Source organism: Dipodomys spectabilis, unplaced genomic scaffold, assembly GCF_019054845.1.
Source record: "Dipodomys spectabilis isolate Male_0828 unplaced genomic scaffold, ASM1905484v1 ptg000174l, whole genome shotgun sequence".
In the NCBI taxonomy this organism is placed as follows: Eukaryota; Metazoa; Chordata; class Mammalia; order Rodentia; family Heteromyidae; genus Dipodomys; species Dipodomys spectabilis.
In genome coordinates, this window is record NW_024870851.1 from 6,337,737 (window position 1) to 6,354,550 (window position 16,814).

The following is a 16,814-nucleotide window of genomic DNA, read 5'->3' on the forward strand; positions in this document are numbered from 1 at the left end:
CTTACTAATCATGCCATAACTTGTATAAACCAAGGCAGCTGCAATTATCATCAACCAACAAATCCCAAAATCTCAGGGGTGTGACACACACAGATTTCTTTATCCTCTATATAATGGTCATCTTGTAAACTATGCCTCTGAACATACCTGGCAGCAAGGTGTGGCAACAGCAAAAGAGTCAGACACCTTGGAGACACCTGAATTTCAGCCCAGAGGTGGCACACATCGCTTACAACTTATCTCCCATTGGCTGGAGCTAGTTATATGATAACCTAGCTGTAAGGGATCCTGGAAAATGTAGGGAAGCATGCATTTCTTTAGGAAGTCATAACTGCCTTTGTCATAGAGGGAAGCATCTTGTTTCACAGGAGAAAAGGTTTGGATTTCAACCTGTTCTTAAATTACAGGTAGAAAACCAACTCCTAAGCCTTGTACAGAAGAAGAGTTTAAGTGTGGCAATGGAAATTGCATTTTACAGCACTACATATGTGACAACGTCGATGACTGCGGTGACCGTTCAGATGAAATAGGTTGCAGTAAGTAAACACATTTTTATGTTTCATTGTAGTAACGCAGGTTTACAGAATTGAAGCATGCAGTGACATAAAGCAGATGATAACCACATAGTTTTCTGAACTGCAGTCATTCCCACAGCTAACCATCATTGAGTACTTGTTCTGTACCAACACCGTACTAACCCATTGCATTGATTATCTCATTTCATCCTTGTAACAATCCCATGCCTTAGATATTATGAGCTCCCCTACCCCCTTTTTGGTGACAGTACTCGGGCTTGAACTCAGGGCCTGGGCTATTCCATACCTTTTTCACTCCAGGCTGGCTTTTTACCAATTGAGCTACAGCTCCACTTCTGGCTTTTGGTGGCTAATTGGAGATTGAGTATCATAGACTGGCTTCAGACCCTCAGATTTCAATCTACTATCACATAAAATGGTGGTGCATCAGAGATGTCTTAGATATGAAAAAATATAATATAACATAATTTATTCTCTATGATTCAACATACATTTAGTTGTGTTCAATAATTTTTTACTATAATGTCATAATCCTAATAAGCACAAATCATAGTGCTTATTTATTAACTTATTTATATTTTTTCAGTGCTGAGAATTAAACCCAGAGCCTTGAACATGCTAGATAATTGCTCTATCATTGAGCTACATCCCCATCCTATTATGAATATTTTAGAAAGTTCCTTTCCATCTAGTACCAGTTTTTGGTTCTAATAGCAATTGTATAACATGACTATTTTATTACACCCTAACCAATGTAATATATGTAATTGACTTGTAATATATGGCAAATTTGTTATTATAATTTCCTCTTATTTGAGGTTTTTTAATCTCATTATGTCTTCTACCTACCTGCCACCTACCTACCTACCTACTACCTACCTACCTACCTACCACCTACCTACCACCTGCCTACCTACCTACCCACCTACCACCTACCTACCACCTGCCTACCTATCACCTACCACCTACCTACCTACCTACCACTCACCTACATACCTACCTACCTACCACCTACCTACCTACCACCTACCTACCTACGTATCTACCTCTATAGAATAGAATGAAAAATTAGGAGAGCAGGTGGTTTTAGTTGTGGAGTCCCTGGGTCATAGTTCTGAAGTACAGAAGTGAATGCTGTGAATGTGAGACTGGCAGTGCAGTGTATAATGGGAAATGATATTATACACATTTGTGTAGATGACATTGTGTAGGCCATTCAATGGCTTTGGGAAGAAGCCATCTCAAGATGCTATCCAGTTGATAATAGGCAGTTGCTTAAGGTTCATTTGTGACTGATCTAGCTTGTATGACTCATGAATGATGCTGGGATTTTGTTTTTCAGATCTGGGAAAAGAAAGAACATGTGCAGAAAATCTGTGTGAACACAATTGTACCCAACTGAATGAAGGGGGATTTATCTGTTCCTGTAGAACTGGGTTCAAAGCTGATACTTTGGACAGAAACTCCTGTCAAGGTAGACTAGATTTTCTCTCATCCTTACTAAGAGAACCTTATGAATACTTCATAGGTTCTTTACCTATTTTCCTTTACAAATTACTTGTAATGCTTTAGTCATTAAAATACTCAAGAATGAGTTGAATACCAGTGGCTCATACCTGTAATCCTAGTTATTCAGCAGACTGAGATCTGAGGATTTTGGTTTGAAGCCAGCTTGAGCAGGAAAGTCTGTGAGATTATTACCTCCAAATAATCACCCCAAAGCCAGAAGTGTAGCTGTGGCTCAAGTGGTAGAGTACTAGCCTTGAGCCAAAAAATAAAAAAAAGAAGAAGCTCAGTAATAGTACCCAGTCCTGAGTTCAAGCGCCAGGACCACCCTCCCGCCCCCTGTACTCAAGACTGCCAATTACTTGCTTTCTCTGCATCAAACCGTCTTGCTGGTCCTTAGTGAACTGTGTAGCAGATAGTGCACCCAAAGTAACATCTGCAGATTTGATAGGAATAATGAAAGATTTGATTATGAGGGCTGCTTTTGTACCCATGCATAAAATAAAATTTAAAAAATCAAACAGGATTTCTGTCTTGATCTTAAGTCAAGAAACCTATTTATTATAGATCTACTTAGCAAAAGCATACACAAGTTTTAGGGTATGGAGATGGAAAATAACCATCAAGGTTGTCAATGATGACTATGCATTTTAAATGTCTCTTTAATGTAAAATTATTTAATTATGAAATTATTTTATTAATTAATTTTTATAACAGAATAAATAATTTAGGAAATACATTAAAATTTAACAAAATTTATTACATTATAATTAATAAAAGACATAATAATAAAGTATTGTCTAATTTTTATGTCATACTCAGATTATTTGAAGAGTTCTTTGGTATGCTGGAGCTTAAAAACTCAATTGGAATAGCACAGCAGTGACTCTTATTCCTAAAACTAGTGAAGTACCAACCCTACAGATGTTTTCTGAAAGTGAAAATCTGCTATGCTGTTTTAAAAAATCATACTGCTTCAGTTCATGTTGTTTGCATCTGATTAGTTTGGGGACCTTTTGGCTTAATGATAGTATATATTTGATGGATTTCCTTTTCCAGATTAAATGAGAAAAAGACGTGAAACACTATCTGAAACTTAAATGCTAGTGTTGTTGCTTGTCTTCATCTGTACTCTTCTTGTTCCGCATTGCTTAGGAATATGGATTTAAATTTTTAAAAATGGGGTCTTGGAATCGATTGGAGCAGTTGTTAATATTTAGTTTCATTTTGCCTGCAGACATCAACGAATGTGAGCAATTTGGAATTTGTCCTCAGAACTGTGAAAATACCAAAGGAAGTTATGAATGTTTCTGTGCTTCTGGCTTCCAGTCTATGAGCACTCATCATGGAGAACGGTGTGCAGCTGATGGTAGGTTGCATTCACATCAACATCAAGTGACTTTGGGGAGAGAGAAAAGCTGATGAGTATATGATATGAGGAAATAAACCTTTGACTCGAATCTTCTTTTTAATTTGCCAGCTACGTCTTTTCTAATACCTGCTAGTCTATCTCTTCTTGTTCTCTCTTCTCTTCTGCTAGTTTAAAACACTAACTACCATCTCCCAACAAATAGGTTTGGATAGAGATAAATCAGGAATTCCTTATTGTTCTGGATATAGTCTCATTTCCATTGTGATAAAATTGTGAAAAAAAAAATGGACAGAACGTTACCTTCCAGAAGACTCAAAACAATAACATAAGCTTGTCAGAAGATAGTTATCAGTAGAAAGAAATGAATGAGACCCTTCTACTCCTTCTCTACTGAGATCTAAAACTAAATAATTCAAGAGGAGCACAAAGAATTTTGAGTTAGGGCAGATCAAGGACACTGCTGACCTAGCTCCTTGCTATTGTTCATGGATCACTGAGCAGACAGAAAGGAGGCCTTGCCAGTGAGAACTTCAGTCATTAGTTTTACATTTCAAGCTAATGTTAGTATCTGAGAATCAGGCTAGATGAAAAGCAGTAATGAATTCTAGATTGAAAACACAAGAAGAGAAAGAATGTATCTTCTAAATTTCAGAGATCAGATCTAAATCAGCACATCCCAGTGAAAGGGTATATAGGCCTTTGTTTGGGACTTGAAATTTGTACTAGAGTTTAAGAAAATTAGCAAGAAAATAGCTTTTACTTTCTACATTAAGGGTAAAATTGCCGTACAACATAGTTATATAAATTGGACATGCTTCACATGCATTTGACTAGCATATTTAAATGTTTTATCTTCCAAACATTTCTGATAGTGGACAGAAACTGGAGTTAAAGCATGTGAACAGTTGGTCTGTATTAAACAGGAAATTAAAGAAGTCCAACTCTTAATTAAGGGGATGAGTGGCATAAATTAGAATAGCCATATGACACATAATGTCAAGATTTAGAAAATATATAAAATGAACTCTTAAAAGTTACCTAAATTGCCTTTAATCGACATTTTGCAAGTAAATTACATTTTAACAATTCTAGACAAGCATCTTAGAATGAGTCACTGTTGAAAAATCTACTTTAGGTAATTTTTTTAAAATCAAGAATGACTTTTTTCCTCTCTCTCCTCATTAGCTAGAAGCTAAATTTCATTATGGAGATAATTACTTGCTAAAAGAATCATGAAATTTGTTAGGAAAGAGTGAGAAGTGAAAACTCCCTTAGTAAAGTTTTATGAAGCTGTGAATGTTCTATTTCTCCTGTGAGACAGAATAACTACAGTAGAATATCTACAGTCTTATCTGTTTTCATTTTTTAGTTTTTGATGCCTGGGGCTTGAACTCAGGGCCTGCATGTGCTGTCCCTGAGCTTTTGTGCTCAAGGTGAGCACTCTACCACTTAAGCCATTTCCAGCTTTTTGGTAATTATTTGGAGATAAGCGTTTCACACTTTCCTGCCTGGGCTGGTTTTGCACTTGTGATGATCCTATCTCAAGTTGAATAGCTAGGATTAGAGATGTGAGCCACTGGGGCCTGGCAGTCTTATCTGTTTTAATGTCAGTGGGCAAAGTAGAAACTTGTAGTGAAAACAAGGTTTCTCTGTAGGCATTGCGGCCTTGCTTACACTTCCACTAAGGATTACAGAATAATGTCCCTGGCAGAAGTACTAGCTTTCCATTTGTACTGGGGCCTAAAATGTCCACAATCAGAGGTCTCCTAAACCAGTAGGCAGCCAGCCTTGTTTATTAACAGAGATGGGCAGATTCCTATTTTTTAAAAAATCCATGTTTCTTTTTTAAAGGATAAAACACTTGCAATGCATTTTATAGCAGTGTTCACATCTTAAAGTTTGTGAAATTCAAACAAGATAAAACAGCTCTTGATTCTCCCCCATCCCCCCATCCCCAGGGGACCCACCTTTGTTTCTTCTGCCTGAGAATGTTCGCATTCGAAAATACAATATCTCATCTAAGAAGTACTCAGAGTACCTTGAAGAGGAGGAACACATCCAAAGTATCGACTATGATTGGGATCCTGAGGGCATAGGCCTCAGTGAGTATAACATTGGCATTGGTTGTTGATACAAATTGACTTTATTGACTGTTTCATGTTGAATTTTGGAGTCTTTATTTATTTTTAATGAATGAATGCATAAGGAAACTCCCAATGGGCATGCTCTTGACAGTGTATAGCAGCTGTAGATTCTTGTCAACCTTTTCTGATTTCTCCAAACCTGTCCCCACTTCTTCCTATATTTTATTTCTTCCTCATCTTTGCTTGTGCAGCTCCTATTCGTCCCTATCATTTTATGCTTGAGAAATTTCTACCTACTTTCAGTGCCCCAGCCTCTGACATCTTGGATGGTTGCTCTCAGCAGAGTTCCTATGAGCACAGCAGTTTATACAGTCCTTGCCAGAGCATATTACATTGAGCCATACAGCTAGCTGTCCACAGTCCCTAAATATGTACTCTTTGGAATGAGATTTGATTCATTTCTACATGTCTAGCATCTGGCTTAACATGGAGCACAACATATGTGGTGGCTGCTCAAAAAGCTTAGCTGCTTGACCTTACCATTGACCTTTGTTAGTCTATGAACTTGTCTTCTATCCTGGCCTCCCTGGTCTACAGATTTGTGACTTTAAGCAACTGTAACAATTCTCTGGGGCTCAATTTTTTCCCCTTTACTTCTTTATTTTATTGTTAAGATGTTGTACACAGGGGTTACAGTCATGAGTAAGGCAATGAGTGCATTACTTGTCCATCATTGTTACCCCTTCCCTTCCTTGTTGTTGTCCTACGATCCCTTCCCTCCCCCAGCTCCCCTACTCCTCCCCTCCTCCCCCAAAGTTGTAAAGTTTGTTTCTAATATAATGTCCTGTCCTGTGGGTATCCTTGTTGCAATGGGTCATTCTGTGTCCTTGTTTTAGTGTTTTGTTATTCTCCATCCCCTCCCCAGATTAGACATATGTATATACAAGGTGCAGGCTATCAAAATCAAGTACAGTGACAACAGAGGATATGCCATAGTCTGGAGCTCAATTTTTCATTTGAAATTTAATGTAGTTTTGCTGTTCTTTATACCTACTTCTGTGAGGTGTTTTGAAGATTGGATGGAAGAATACATATGAAATACATACTATTCACATACATAATAAGCTTTTCTGCCCTTCTTTGTTCCTCTATTTCTTTCTCCATTCATTCATTCATTCTTTTTTTACAACAAGCTTTTCAAGAATGCTGCATACCTAAGAAAGCAGCAGGCGCCTAATATATACCTTAAAAGTCATAGTCTTATGCCCAGGGTTGTGTCATATGCCTGTGATCAGCTCTTAGGATCCTGACTGGGGCAGGAGGATTGCCAGTTCAAGACTAGCTTAAGCTATATTAGCAAGGCCCAGTTTTCAAAAAAATCCACCACAGTCTTCCTATGCTTTAACGATATGTGTGGTATACTGCTCTTAAAACTGTACATGAAAAGGGACTTTTTGTCTACCTGGCTTTTTTTTTTTAATTGACACTAATACTGAGCATGACTCCAAACTGTCAGAAGTCTAATATGGTTTATCTATACATTCTATTTTGGAAACTATGAAGTCAATAGGCTTTTGGTCAAAGTATATATATTAGTACATTACCTTCAAGTAGGAACCAACAAGTGATCTGTTAAATAATGTATAGTTATGATAGGTTTTGATATGGTAGGTTTTGAGGCTTGATCATTTTGATAATGGAATTGTTGGTATTATGAAGATGAGGAGGTCAAGATGTCAGTAATTGAATCCCTGGCTAGATTCCAGTTCCACTCTTACCTGCTCCTAACATGAGTCTCTGTGTGTGTGTCTTTCTCTGTAGGTGTTGTGTATTACACTGTGCTAGCACAGGGCTCTAATTTCGGTGCTATCAAACGTGCCTACATCCCCAACTTTGAATCTGGCAGCAATAATCCCATGCAAGAAGTTGACCTGGGCCTGAAATATATAATGCAGCCAGATGGATTAGCAGTGGACTGGGTTGGAAGGTAAATTTGCCACATGTCTCCCTCTTGCCTATTCTGTCTTCCTGGCAAGAGCTGTCTACTCTTCTGCACCATATAAGTAACGTATGGGTGCAGCCTCTGGTGTAGGTCAGTAATTCCTGGGCTTGCCCTGGCCCTGGTGCCCACCTCTGTTTATCCCAGTGTGCCTTGGACATGAGATTATCTCTTGTCTTCTATGTGTGACATGATTGAAGAGGTTGAAAAGCACGCAGGCCTGGCTTCTGGATTCCAAAATTATCTTTCAATATTGCTCATTGTACATTTTGTGAAGAAATCAGAGGGCCTCACGATTCTCCCAGCAAAGCAGTTGAGATCAAAATTGTTTTTTCTCGTAGTAATCATTTAAAAAAAAATCTAGACGGATCATTTCAGGGGAAGAGGTTTGAAATGAGAAAAATTTTCAAAGTTCTAGCCAGTGAGACAACTACTCAAGATTGCTAGTCTCTTCAGCCAAGGGGACATCTTTGGAACCTTCCAGGGGACTCCTGTGTGATCAGCCCAAGCCACCAAATCAACCATGACCAATCCTGGTTGCTGAAGAGATTAGCAATCTGATTTTTCTGTTGTTTAATTTTGCTCCTTTGAACTCAGGCATATTTACTGGTCAGATGCGAAGAGTCAACGGATTGAAGTGGCTAGACTTGATGGAAGGTATAGGAAGTGGCTGATTACCACCCAACTAGATCAACCAGCTGCAATTGTTGTGAATCCCAAACTAGGGTAAGTACTTAGAGGAATTGTTTATATTTTGGAGAGTCTCTCTCTAGATTCTTATAAAATTACATGTGTGCAACGTATTTTTCCTTGTTGTATTGAAACTGTCCTTTGATTTAATTAACTAACTAATTAATTATTTTTTTGTGTGCTAGTCTTGGGCTTCAACTCAGGACCTTCGCACTGTCCCTAAGCTTTACTCGTGCAAGGCCAGAGCTCTGCCACTTGAGCCACAGGTTCACAGCTTTTTAATGATTAAATGGAGATAAGAGTCTCATGGACTTTCCTGTCTGGGTTGGCTCTGAACTTTGATCCTCAGATCTCAGCCTCCTGAGCAGCTAAGATTATTAGGTGTGAACCACTAGTACCTGGCAATTATCTTATTTTTATTTCCTACTGTCTTGGCTTGCTTCTCAGCTGGAGTTCTACCACTTGAGCCATAGCTCAGCCTTGGTTTCTATTGATTATTTTGATTATGTAGTCTCAGAGACTTTCTGCCTGGGTTGACTTCAAACTCTCTGATTCTCTGATTTCAGCCTCCTGAGTAAGTAGGATTACAGGTGTGAGCAATCAGCATACGTCCTTCAATAATTTTTTTTTTTTGGTCCGGTCGTGGGGCCTGAACTCTGGGCCTGGGTGCTGTCCCTCAGCTCTTCAGCTCAAGGCTAGCACTCTACCACTTGAGCCACAGCGCCACTTCCGGCTTTTTGCTTATGTGGTGCTGAGGAATCGAACCCAGGGCCTCTTGCATGCAAGGCAAGCGCTCTACCACTGAGCCCCACGTCCTTCAATAATTTTTTAGAGTGGGTTTTATGATGGTTTAGACCATGCCATGGGATCATGTCGGACCAACAAGTTTTGATAGAAAAATTCCTTTGAGGATACACCTGAGAAATCTTTCTGAGGACCCAAATTTCTTGTCTGAACTTTAGCATTGTACATTTAACTGCTTTAAGTGAAGGTTTCAGCAGGATTGTTTTTTTTACATTTAGATGCTTTAAAAATAATCTGATTGCAACAGCTAAGAATTTGATCCCATTTTATTGGCTATAAGAAGCCTTTATTCCCTCACTATTAAAATTCATAAAATAACACATCTGTACAGATATACTATTAATTTGTAGTTTGTTTGAGAGCCATCTCAGTATGAGAACTAGTTTGGTCATTTTTTTCTTCATTTCCTGACATTTATTTGGATAATTATATACATACTTAATTTCAGAATAGTGACACTATTGACATTATTTTTGCTTTGTTTGTTTGATTGGCCACAGATACTTTCCCTATTTAGACAGGCCCAGTATGTCCTTTTGTAGTTACAGTAATAGTTGTACATGAAACACGATGAGTTGTTGTTACTTTGGTTCTGTTACTTACATATGTTAACTCCTGTCCTCAGAACCTCAGCAGGGACGTTTGGAAAATGCTTGCTGATAAAGACTAACTTGCAATGTGGACTTGATCTCAGCATCAGTCTTTGCTTCTTCTGTCTTATACATAGAACTGCTTAGGAGCAAAGAGGCTCTCCTTGTCTTTAGTAGAGTTTAAAACCAGTGCCACTTAGCACTCATATCTCTGTGCAAAAGCTGTTGATCAAAAAGCTGTTGGGAACAGTCATGGCTCTGTGGTAGGAGCGGAGCTCCACTGGTTGAGTTAGTACAGTAAAGAACTCTTTGGTTGCAGGCTTATGTTCTGGACAGACCAAGGAAAAGAACCTAAAATCGAGTCTGCCTGGATGACCGGAGAGCATCGTGTAGTTCTAGTTTCCCAGGACCTTGGTTGGCCAACTGGTCTTTCAATTGATTATTTGAACAATGACCGGATCTATTGGAGCGATTCCAAGGAAGATGTGATTGAAACCATAAAATATGATGGCACGGATAGGAGAACCATTGTTAATGAAGGTAGGAAATGAATTAGGATTTGATATAGTAAATAACTTATTAACATAGTTTGAATGTCTTTGTCTATTTTCTCAAGAAGCAGCCACGGTTTTTGGAAGTGGTTTATACAGTGTCTGAATTAAATGGAAATTCATCCATTAGTCATGATTAAATCTTAGGGGAGGGGGCATGCATAGTTTTTAAAAAAATGTTTCTCAGGAGCAGACACTGAAATAATTGATGTTTCTGTCTGTTGTCCTGAGGTGGTGCTCATGTGTGCATATGAACTGCTTTTGGACATGTTCATTCTCCATGTGCCAGGTTGCTCATTATGCACAGCTGGAAACATCAGGAAGAAAAGCAGCATTTGGCTTCCTTATCCAGAGTCTGCAGAACTGCAGTGATCTAGTACATGTCTTTGTATCTGACCAGCATTGTCTTATGTTCAAAAGAGTGAAAAAAAGAAAAATCTCTGCTTTACAAATTGTTTTTCCTAAGTGGAATAGAATTAGCAAATTGGAACTGAGCTAGTGCCCTATAATTGATGTCAGACAGTATGCATTTTGTTTCATTAACTTGTTTTGTTTAATTTCTATCATCTTAAGCTTGCATTGTAGAACTTTCTCAGTCATATGTACACAAAGTCTGTCCCTGAAAAACCTGGGTTTTCCAGCCATTGTATTAAGACATAATTGAAGCAGAAAACCATCACACATAGAAAGTCATGCTGGGGTGTTGGATTTTTAAGAACTATGTTTTGTTTTGTTCTCCCACACTGGATGAGCAGCAAACAAGCCTTACAATCTGGACATCTTCGAAGACCAGTTATACTGGGTAGCTAAGGAGAAGGGAGAAGTGTGGACACAAAATAAATTTGGACAAGGAAACAAAGAGAAAATGCTGTCCGTGAACCCTTGGCTCACTCAAGTTCGAATCTTTCATCAGCTTAGATACAATCAGTCAGGTAATTACCAACCTTGGAATAAATGCCCTTTGTTATCATTTCAGAATAATGGCTATAGTGTTGGAAAAGGGTAGGCGATGATAATAGGCCTCTTTTGATGCACAAAAGAGCTATGTGTGTGTACAGTATGTGGGTGTCAGTATGGGTAAGTCGTTTAGACCATTGGGCCCAAAAGGTAAAATTGGAGATCAAATGCTATTACATGAGGAGCTTTTAATGTTAATATTTGAGCTCCAACCCAGACCAATTTGAATTAGAGTTTGCGGGAATGAAGATTTATATTTTGAATAGCTCCAGTGTGGTTCGGATGAGTCACAGCTACAAATTTCCTTTTGTTGTAAATATGGAAATTAAAGCCCAAGTCTCCTTGGAGGGCTACAGTGGAAATCTTGTCTATTACATGGGCTAGGCAGGCCATCTATGTAACTTATTTGGATAATGACAAATCTTGACCTAGTAGTGGTTCTTACTGGTCTTTTGAACCATCTCAACTTATTTATCACTGATGAGATTTTGAAGTGAGGCAGTGAACCAAATAGATGACCACTTTCTTGGGCATCTCTCCAAGGCCTAGAGGAGCTGAGCGATGCCAATAGAAAATGGGAGTCGTACAGAAATGGCATAGAGGGCCTGGGGAGAGACTGTGCGTGGGGAGCAGCAAGGATGGTGGTGAAAACGAGGGTGACTGTGATGGTAGCACAAGGCCTGGAGCTGTTCGGATGTTACCTGGGCTCTGCTATCACCTCACTCAATTGGTGGGCTTACCCTCAGTTGAGTATTCAGTCTCCTAGGAGCTAACTGCTGTTCTGGTCTTCTTTCCAGTGTCCAACCCTTGCAAACAGATCTGCAGTCATCTCTGTCTATTGAGACCTGGAGGATACAGCTGTGCCTGTCCCCAAGGCTCCAGCTTCCTAGCCGGAAGCACTGTTGAGTGTGATGCAGGTAGGGGACCACCTGAGCAGCCATGGGGCTTTCAGGAGCCAGAAGAATCCTGTGTGCTGGGTTCTATGCAGAGGAGAGTGGGAATACATGGAAGGGGAGGGATGAGAAATATGAACAGAGTCGAGTGGGACCTGGGATTCTGGGAATTATTTGTGAAGATCTGCAAAGGTTTGTGTCCCAACTCTACAGTTCTATTGTTTTGCAAAGATGCCTTGAAGAGTGTTTTCTTCAAGGCCTCTTCCTCATTCCTTTATCCCACACTGCATTCTTGTCTCAGAATTTACTCAGCCTTCCTTGAGGTCTTCTGGGCTGAGAACCATATTCCTGAGGAGGGAAGAGCTTGTGCAGTGAATATCCTGTTCACTGTGTTTGTCACATATTTATTTAAGAATTTTAACAACTGTAAAAGGCCATATTTGGAAGATGCCTTATGCTATTAGGAAACAAAGACCAGAATTAGAAAGTAGTGATTTAATTCCCATACCACCTCTTTTTGGAAAGACCTTTTCTCAATAACTCTTGAATTAAACAATTAACAGGTCACAGAGAATAATACGAATGTTCCCAACTACTGTGCTAGCTAAACAAGCATGTTAAAAAGTCATCCTGCAGCTCATCCTGTAGCTTGTTTATGACCAACACGGGACGTTTACAACTTTAGTTGGAGGGAAACTAAAGTGATATAACCACCTTCTACCACCAGGGGGCAAAAGTGGCCAAATAAGGAACTACCCTTTGAACCTTCATCCTAACCAGATTTAAAAATTGTCAGTTTGTAACTCCTCTGTACAGTATGTTCACAAATAAAATTAAATTAAATTAAAAAAAATTGTCAGTTTATGGGCTGGGAAGGTGGCTCACTGGTAGAGTGCTTGCCTTGCATGCATGAGGCCCTAGGTTCGATTCCTCAGCACCACTATAAGCAGAAAAAGCTGGAAATGGTGCTGTGGCTCAAGTGCTAGAGCACTAGCCCTGAGCTGAAGACCTGAGGGACAGTGCCCAGGCCCAGAGTTCACGCACCATGACTGGCAAAAAAAAAAAAAAAAAATTGTCAGGTTTGGAAAGTGAACTCAAGAGGGGAAAAAAAATCTCTTCCTTTCTCCTCTTTTGCCTTACCTCTGTGGTCATACTAACACAGCTAGGGAAATATTGGTAAGCGTCCAATACTAAAATCAATATTTTGAACAAAATAACCTTAGAGATCTGCTCTGTGCTGAGGATACATTATTCTGATGTTTATTGTAGAGGAGCTGTTGGGTAAGCTGTCACTCATGCATTACTATTTATGTATTTTTGTTGTTGTTATTGATCATGGGGCTAGAACTTAGGGCCTAGGCACTGTCCCTAAGCTTTTTTGTTGAAGCCTAGCACTCTACCACTTTGAGCTCTTACTTCTGGTTTTCTGGTAGTTAATTGGAGATAAGAGTCTCATGGGCTTTCCTGCCTGGGTTGGCTTTGAACTGTGATCCTCAGATCTCAGCCTCCTGAGTAGCTAGGATTACAGGTATGAGCCACCAGCACCTAGCAGAATTTTTTTTTTTAACCAGATGGATTGTATTGAGATTCTCACCTAAAATGACTTTAATTAAGTCCATTAATGGTGGCAGTCATCCATGTAGGGTCTTGGTTTGGCATTTGACTTAGTCAGTTCAGTCAGTAATAATTAAGTTCTTACTATGTGGATAAAACCAAGTTCCTTGGTGTCATTGAGCTTAGTTGTTAATAAGATAATAGAGAAACTGCAAACATATAATAGGTCAGGAGGTAAAGGTGCCAAGAGGACAGAGAGGGATGTGGGTAGCATGACTGTCCTTGCTCTTTTAGGGAGAATGCTCAGGAATAGCTTCTCTGATAATCAGAACCCAAACTGAAGGACTAAGCCTGGGAGGTAGGGGTGGGGAGCTAAAACCCACTCCTAAATAAAGTCTTCAAGTGTCTTTGAAGATTTTGAAGCATACAGGACCCATCAGGCATATTCAGGGGTATGGGGAGGTTTGGGAGGGGTGGGGGAAACTGAGCGGGAGCAGTGACCCAGAGAATGAAGATTAAAAAATCAGATGGCCTTTGGTTACCTGCGTACCAGATCCCTGTGTATCTGTGTCTGTGTCCACCGGTTGACTTGTCTCCTTGTGATGCTCTGGAGCCTCTTATTTGTTTGCTTTTGTTTTTGTGCCAGTCTTAGGATTTGAACTCATGGCCTGGTCACTATCCCTGAGCTTTTGTGCCCTAGGATAGTGCTCTACCATTTTGAACTACAACTCCATTTTTGGCTATTTGGTAATTACTTGGAAATAAGAGTCCCATGGATTTTCCTGCCTGGGCTGGCTTTGAACTAAGATCCTTGGATCTCAGCTTCCTGAGTAGCTGGGGTTACAGGCGTGAGCCAACAATGCCTGGCACATTGCAGCTTTGAAGCTCTTGAGCTTAATGGTTCTCAGAGGGGACTTTGAAGACCTTCAATGTAGATATAAAAATCTTAAGAGATTTTCTTACCACAAAGTAGCTTTTGGTGATGAGTCTAGAACTTAGCGTCTCTCCAGTCTTTGACAGGGGTGAGGGAGGATGAGATGCTATAAACTGCCTTTTTCTTTCCACAAAATGCCCTCTGTCCAATTGTATTACTGATATAGGAATTTCCTTGATTTAGAGAGCAGAGAGACTAGCTGCCCTGCCCGCAGGCCTCAGTCCCAGCCTCACCCCTAGACAAACAGCCGCAGCCCTGGGCAGGTCTGGACGGCGTAGGAGCTCTGCTGAGCATGCAGACTTAACACATGTCTGACTTTCCCTTTTGCAGCTATCGAGCTCCCTGTCACCATGCCTGCGCCGTGCAGGTGTATGCACGGAGGAAGTTGCTACTTTGATGAGAATGACCTCCCCAAATGCAAGTATGTCTGAATGCTGAAGTTCCAACTGTAGGCCTTGCTGTTCTGGGGGAATTGAGATGTTAACAGTAGCTAGAGAGAAAGCACAGGAGCCTGGCCCGCTCACTTATTTTCACATTTGAAGCAGTGGGTCTTCCTTTAGGGGAGTCCATGGAGACTAAGGCTGTGCTTCTCGGATTAGATCAGATGTTACAAAATGGCCTGTGCAGCAGGTGCAAATGCCCGTGCTCATTCCCAGGCTCTCTGTGTTCTGAACAAGCTTCATGAAAGCCTGTCACAGGAAAACACCACCTTGGGGCCCATCTTCACTCCCCGGGGAAGAATTCTCCGGTATAAGGACAACTCCTGTAGGTTTATTAGATGTGACTGGCCCTGTAGGTGTGGCAGTTACTCCTTTGAAAGTGAATTTCTGGAATCAGACCACTGCTTTTTCAGCAGGATAAGCAGAACTTACCTTGCATGGGCTGCAGTGCTTGACCGACAGGTCATTTATTCCATCAGAACTCTGTGGCCCAATGTGCTAATAAAGTTGCAGTAAAACCCCCAACAAGGCAACAGGAACACTGAAGGTTTTCTTTTTCTTCCAGGTGTTCCAGTGGCTACACAGGTGCATATTGTGAAATTGGGCTTTCCAAAGGTCTCCCTCCAGGGACAAGTAAGTGTTCAGAATTTGAGCAACCTGTAAGGGAAATAAGCAAAGATAATGAATTTAACCAAAGCCTTCTTGTTCAAGAACACTAATAAAATAGACAAGGCTCTATGTAGACTGAACAGAACTAAAAGAGAGCTGTAAGAAGTTGCCATCATGTGAACTTGGCGGGTATGGGATAATGTCAGAGACTTACAAGTTCAAAGCTAGCATTAAAAAAAATCCTGTATTTGGAACATGCAAGGGACTATCACGATATATTCTACAACTGTTAACACAACAATAAGGAAAGGAAGTAGGAGTGGCACATGGCTCAGGTGGCAGTGCACCTGCCTAGCAAGAGTGAGGCTCAGAGTTTACACCTTCGTGTTACCAAAGATAGGTTTCTAATAGTTGTAACCCCTAAATTGAAAACTGTCATACATTATTTCATTGCTGTCCTTTGTTTGTGCTGGTATTGGTGCTCGAATATAGGGCCTCGGGCTCCTGATTGACTTTTTCTTTCAAGCTAGCACTCTACTACCTGAGCCACAGATCCACTTCTGACTTTTTTTTTTTTCTGGTTAGTTGGAAATAAGAATCTCATGGATGGGCTGGCTCAGTGGGAGAGCACTTGTCTTGCATTCATGAGGCCCTGGGTTTGATTCCTCAGCACCACATAAGCAGAAAAAAAAAGCCGGAAGTGGCACTGTGGCTCAAGTGATAGAGCGCTAGCCTTGAGCTGAAGAGCTGAGGGATAGCACCCAGGCCCAGAGTTTAGGCCCCACGACTGGAACCAAAAAAAAAAAAAGAATCTCATGGACTTTTCTGCCTGAGCTGGCTTTAAACTTTGATCCTCAGATCTTTGCCTCCTGATTGGCTAGGAGTGCCGGGCTCTTTTCAGACATTCTTTCCTAAAGAATGGATTGGTTCTAGCCCTCAGCTTCCACAGCTACGTTCTTTTTCCTTGTGTTAATGGCTCTTTGTTTCTTCCCTCTCCGACTGCAGCGATGGCTGTGCTGTTGACGTTCCTCCTGATCATCATCATTGGAGCCCTGGTACTTGTAGGATTTTTCCACTATAAGAAAACCGGCTCCCTTTTGCCTGCTCTGCCTAAGCTGCCAGGGTCAGTTGCATTCTATGGAACATCTGTTTGAGAAGCCTGGGGTGAATATGACCCAGTGGATGAATTGTTTTTGTTTTTTGTTTTTTTAAATACAATGCTTAGTCCAGTTTTTCTTCAGAGACAAAAAGAGGGGAGGGTTTAAAGCAGTCACCACACAGCACAAGGTCTTCAA

The 16,814-nt window shown here is 40.4% G+C and overlaps 1 protein-coding gene across 1 annotated transcript in view; it reads left to right on the forward strand.

The window, feature by feature from the left end:
- The window catches only part of Lrp2 (LDL receptor related protein 2), a 193,303-nt gene that overhangs the window by 169,312 nt on the left and 7,177 nt on the right, over nt 1-16,814 (forward strand). The window contains exons 63-74 of the mRNA XM_042694053.1: nt 408-536; nt 1,879-2,010; nt 3,280-3,411; nt 5,373-5,516; nt 7,320-7,485; nt 8,095-8,223; nt 9,901-10,121; nt 10,888-11,064; nt 11,887-12,006; nt 14,801-14,891; nt 15,476-15,543; nt 16,525-16,642. Coding sequence (XP_042549987.1) covers nt 408-536; nt 1,879-2,010; nt 3,280-3,411; nt 5,373-5,516; nt 7,320-7,485; nt 8,095-8,223; nt 9,901-10,121; nt 10,888-11,064; nt 11,887-12,006; nt 14,801-14,891; nt 15,476-15,543; nt 16,525-16,642 — 1,627 coding nt within the window. The remainder of the gene's footprint in view (nt 1-407; nt 537-1,878; nt 2,011-3,279; nt 3,412-5,372; nt 5,517-7,319; nt 7,486-8,094; nt 8,224-9,900; nt 10,122-10,887; nt 11,065-11,886; nt 12,007-14,800; nt 14,892-15,475; nt 15,544-16,524; nt 16,643-16,814) is intronic.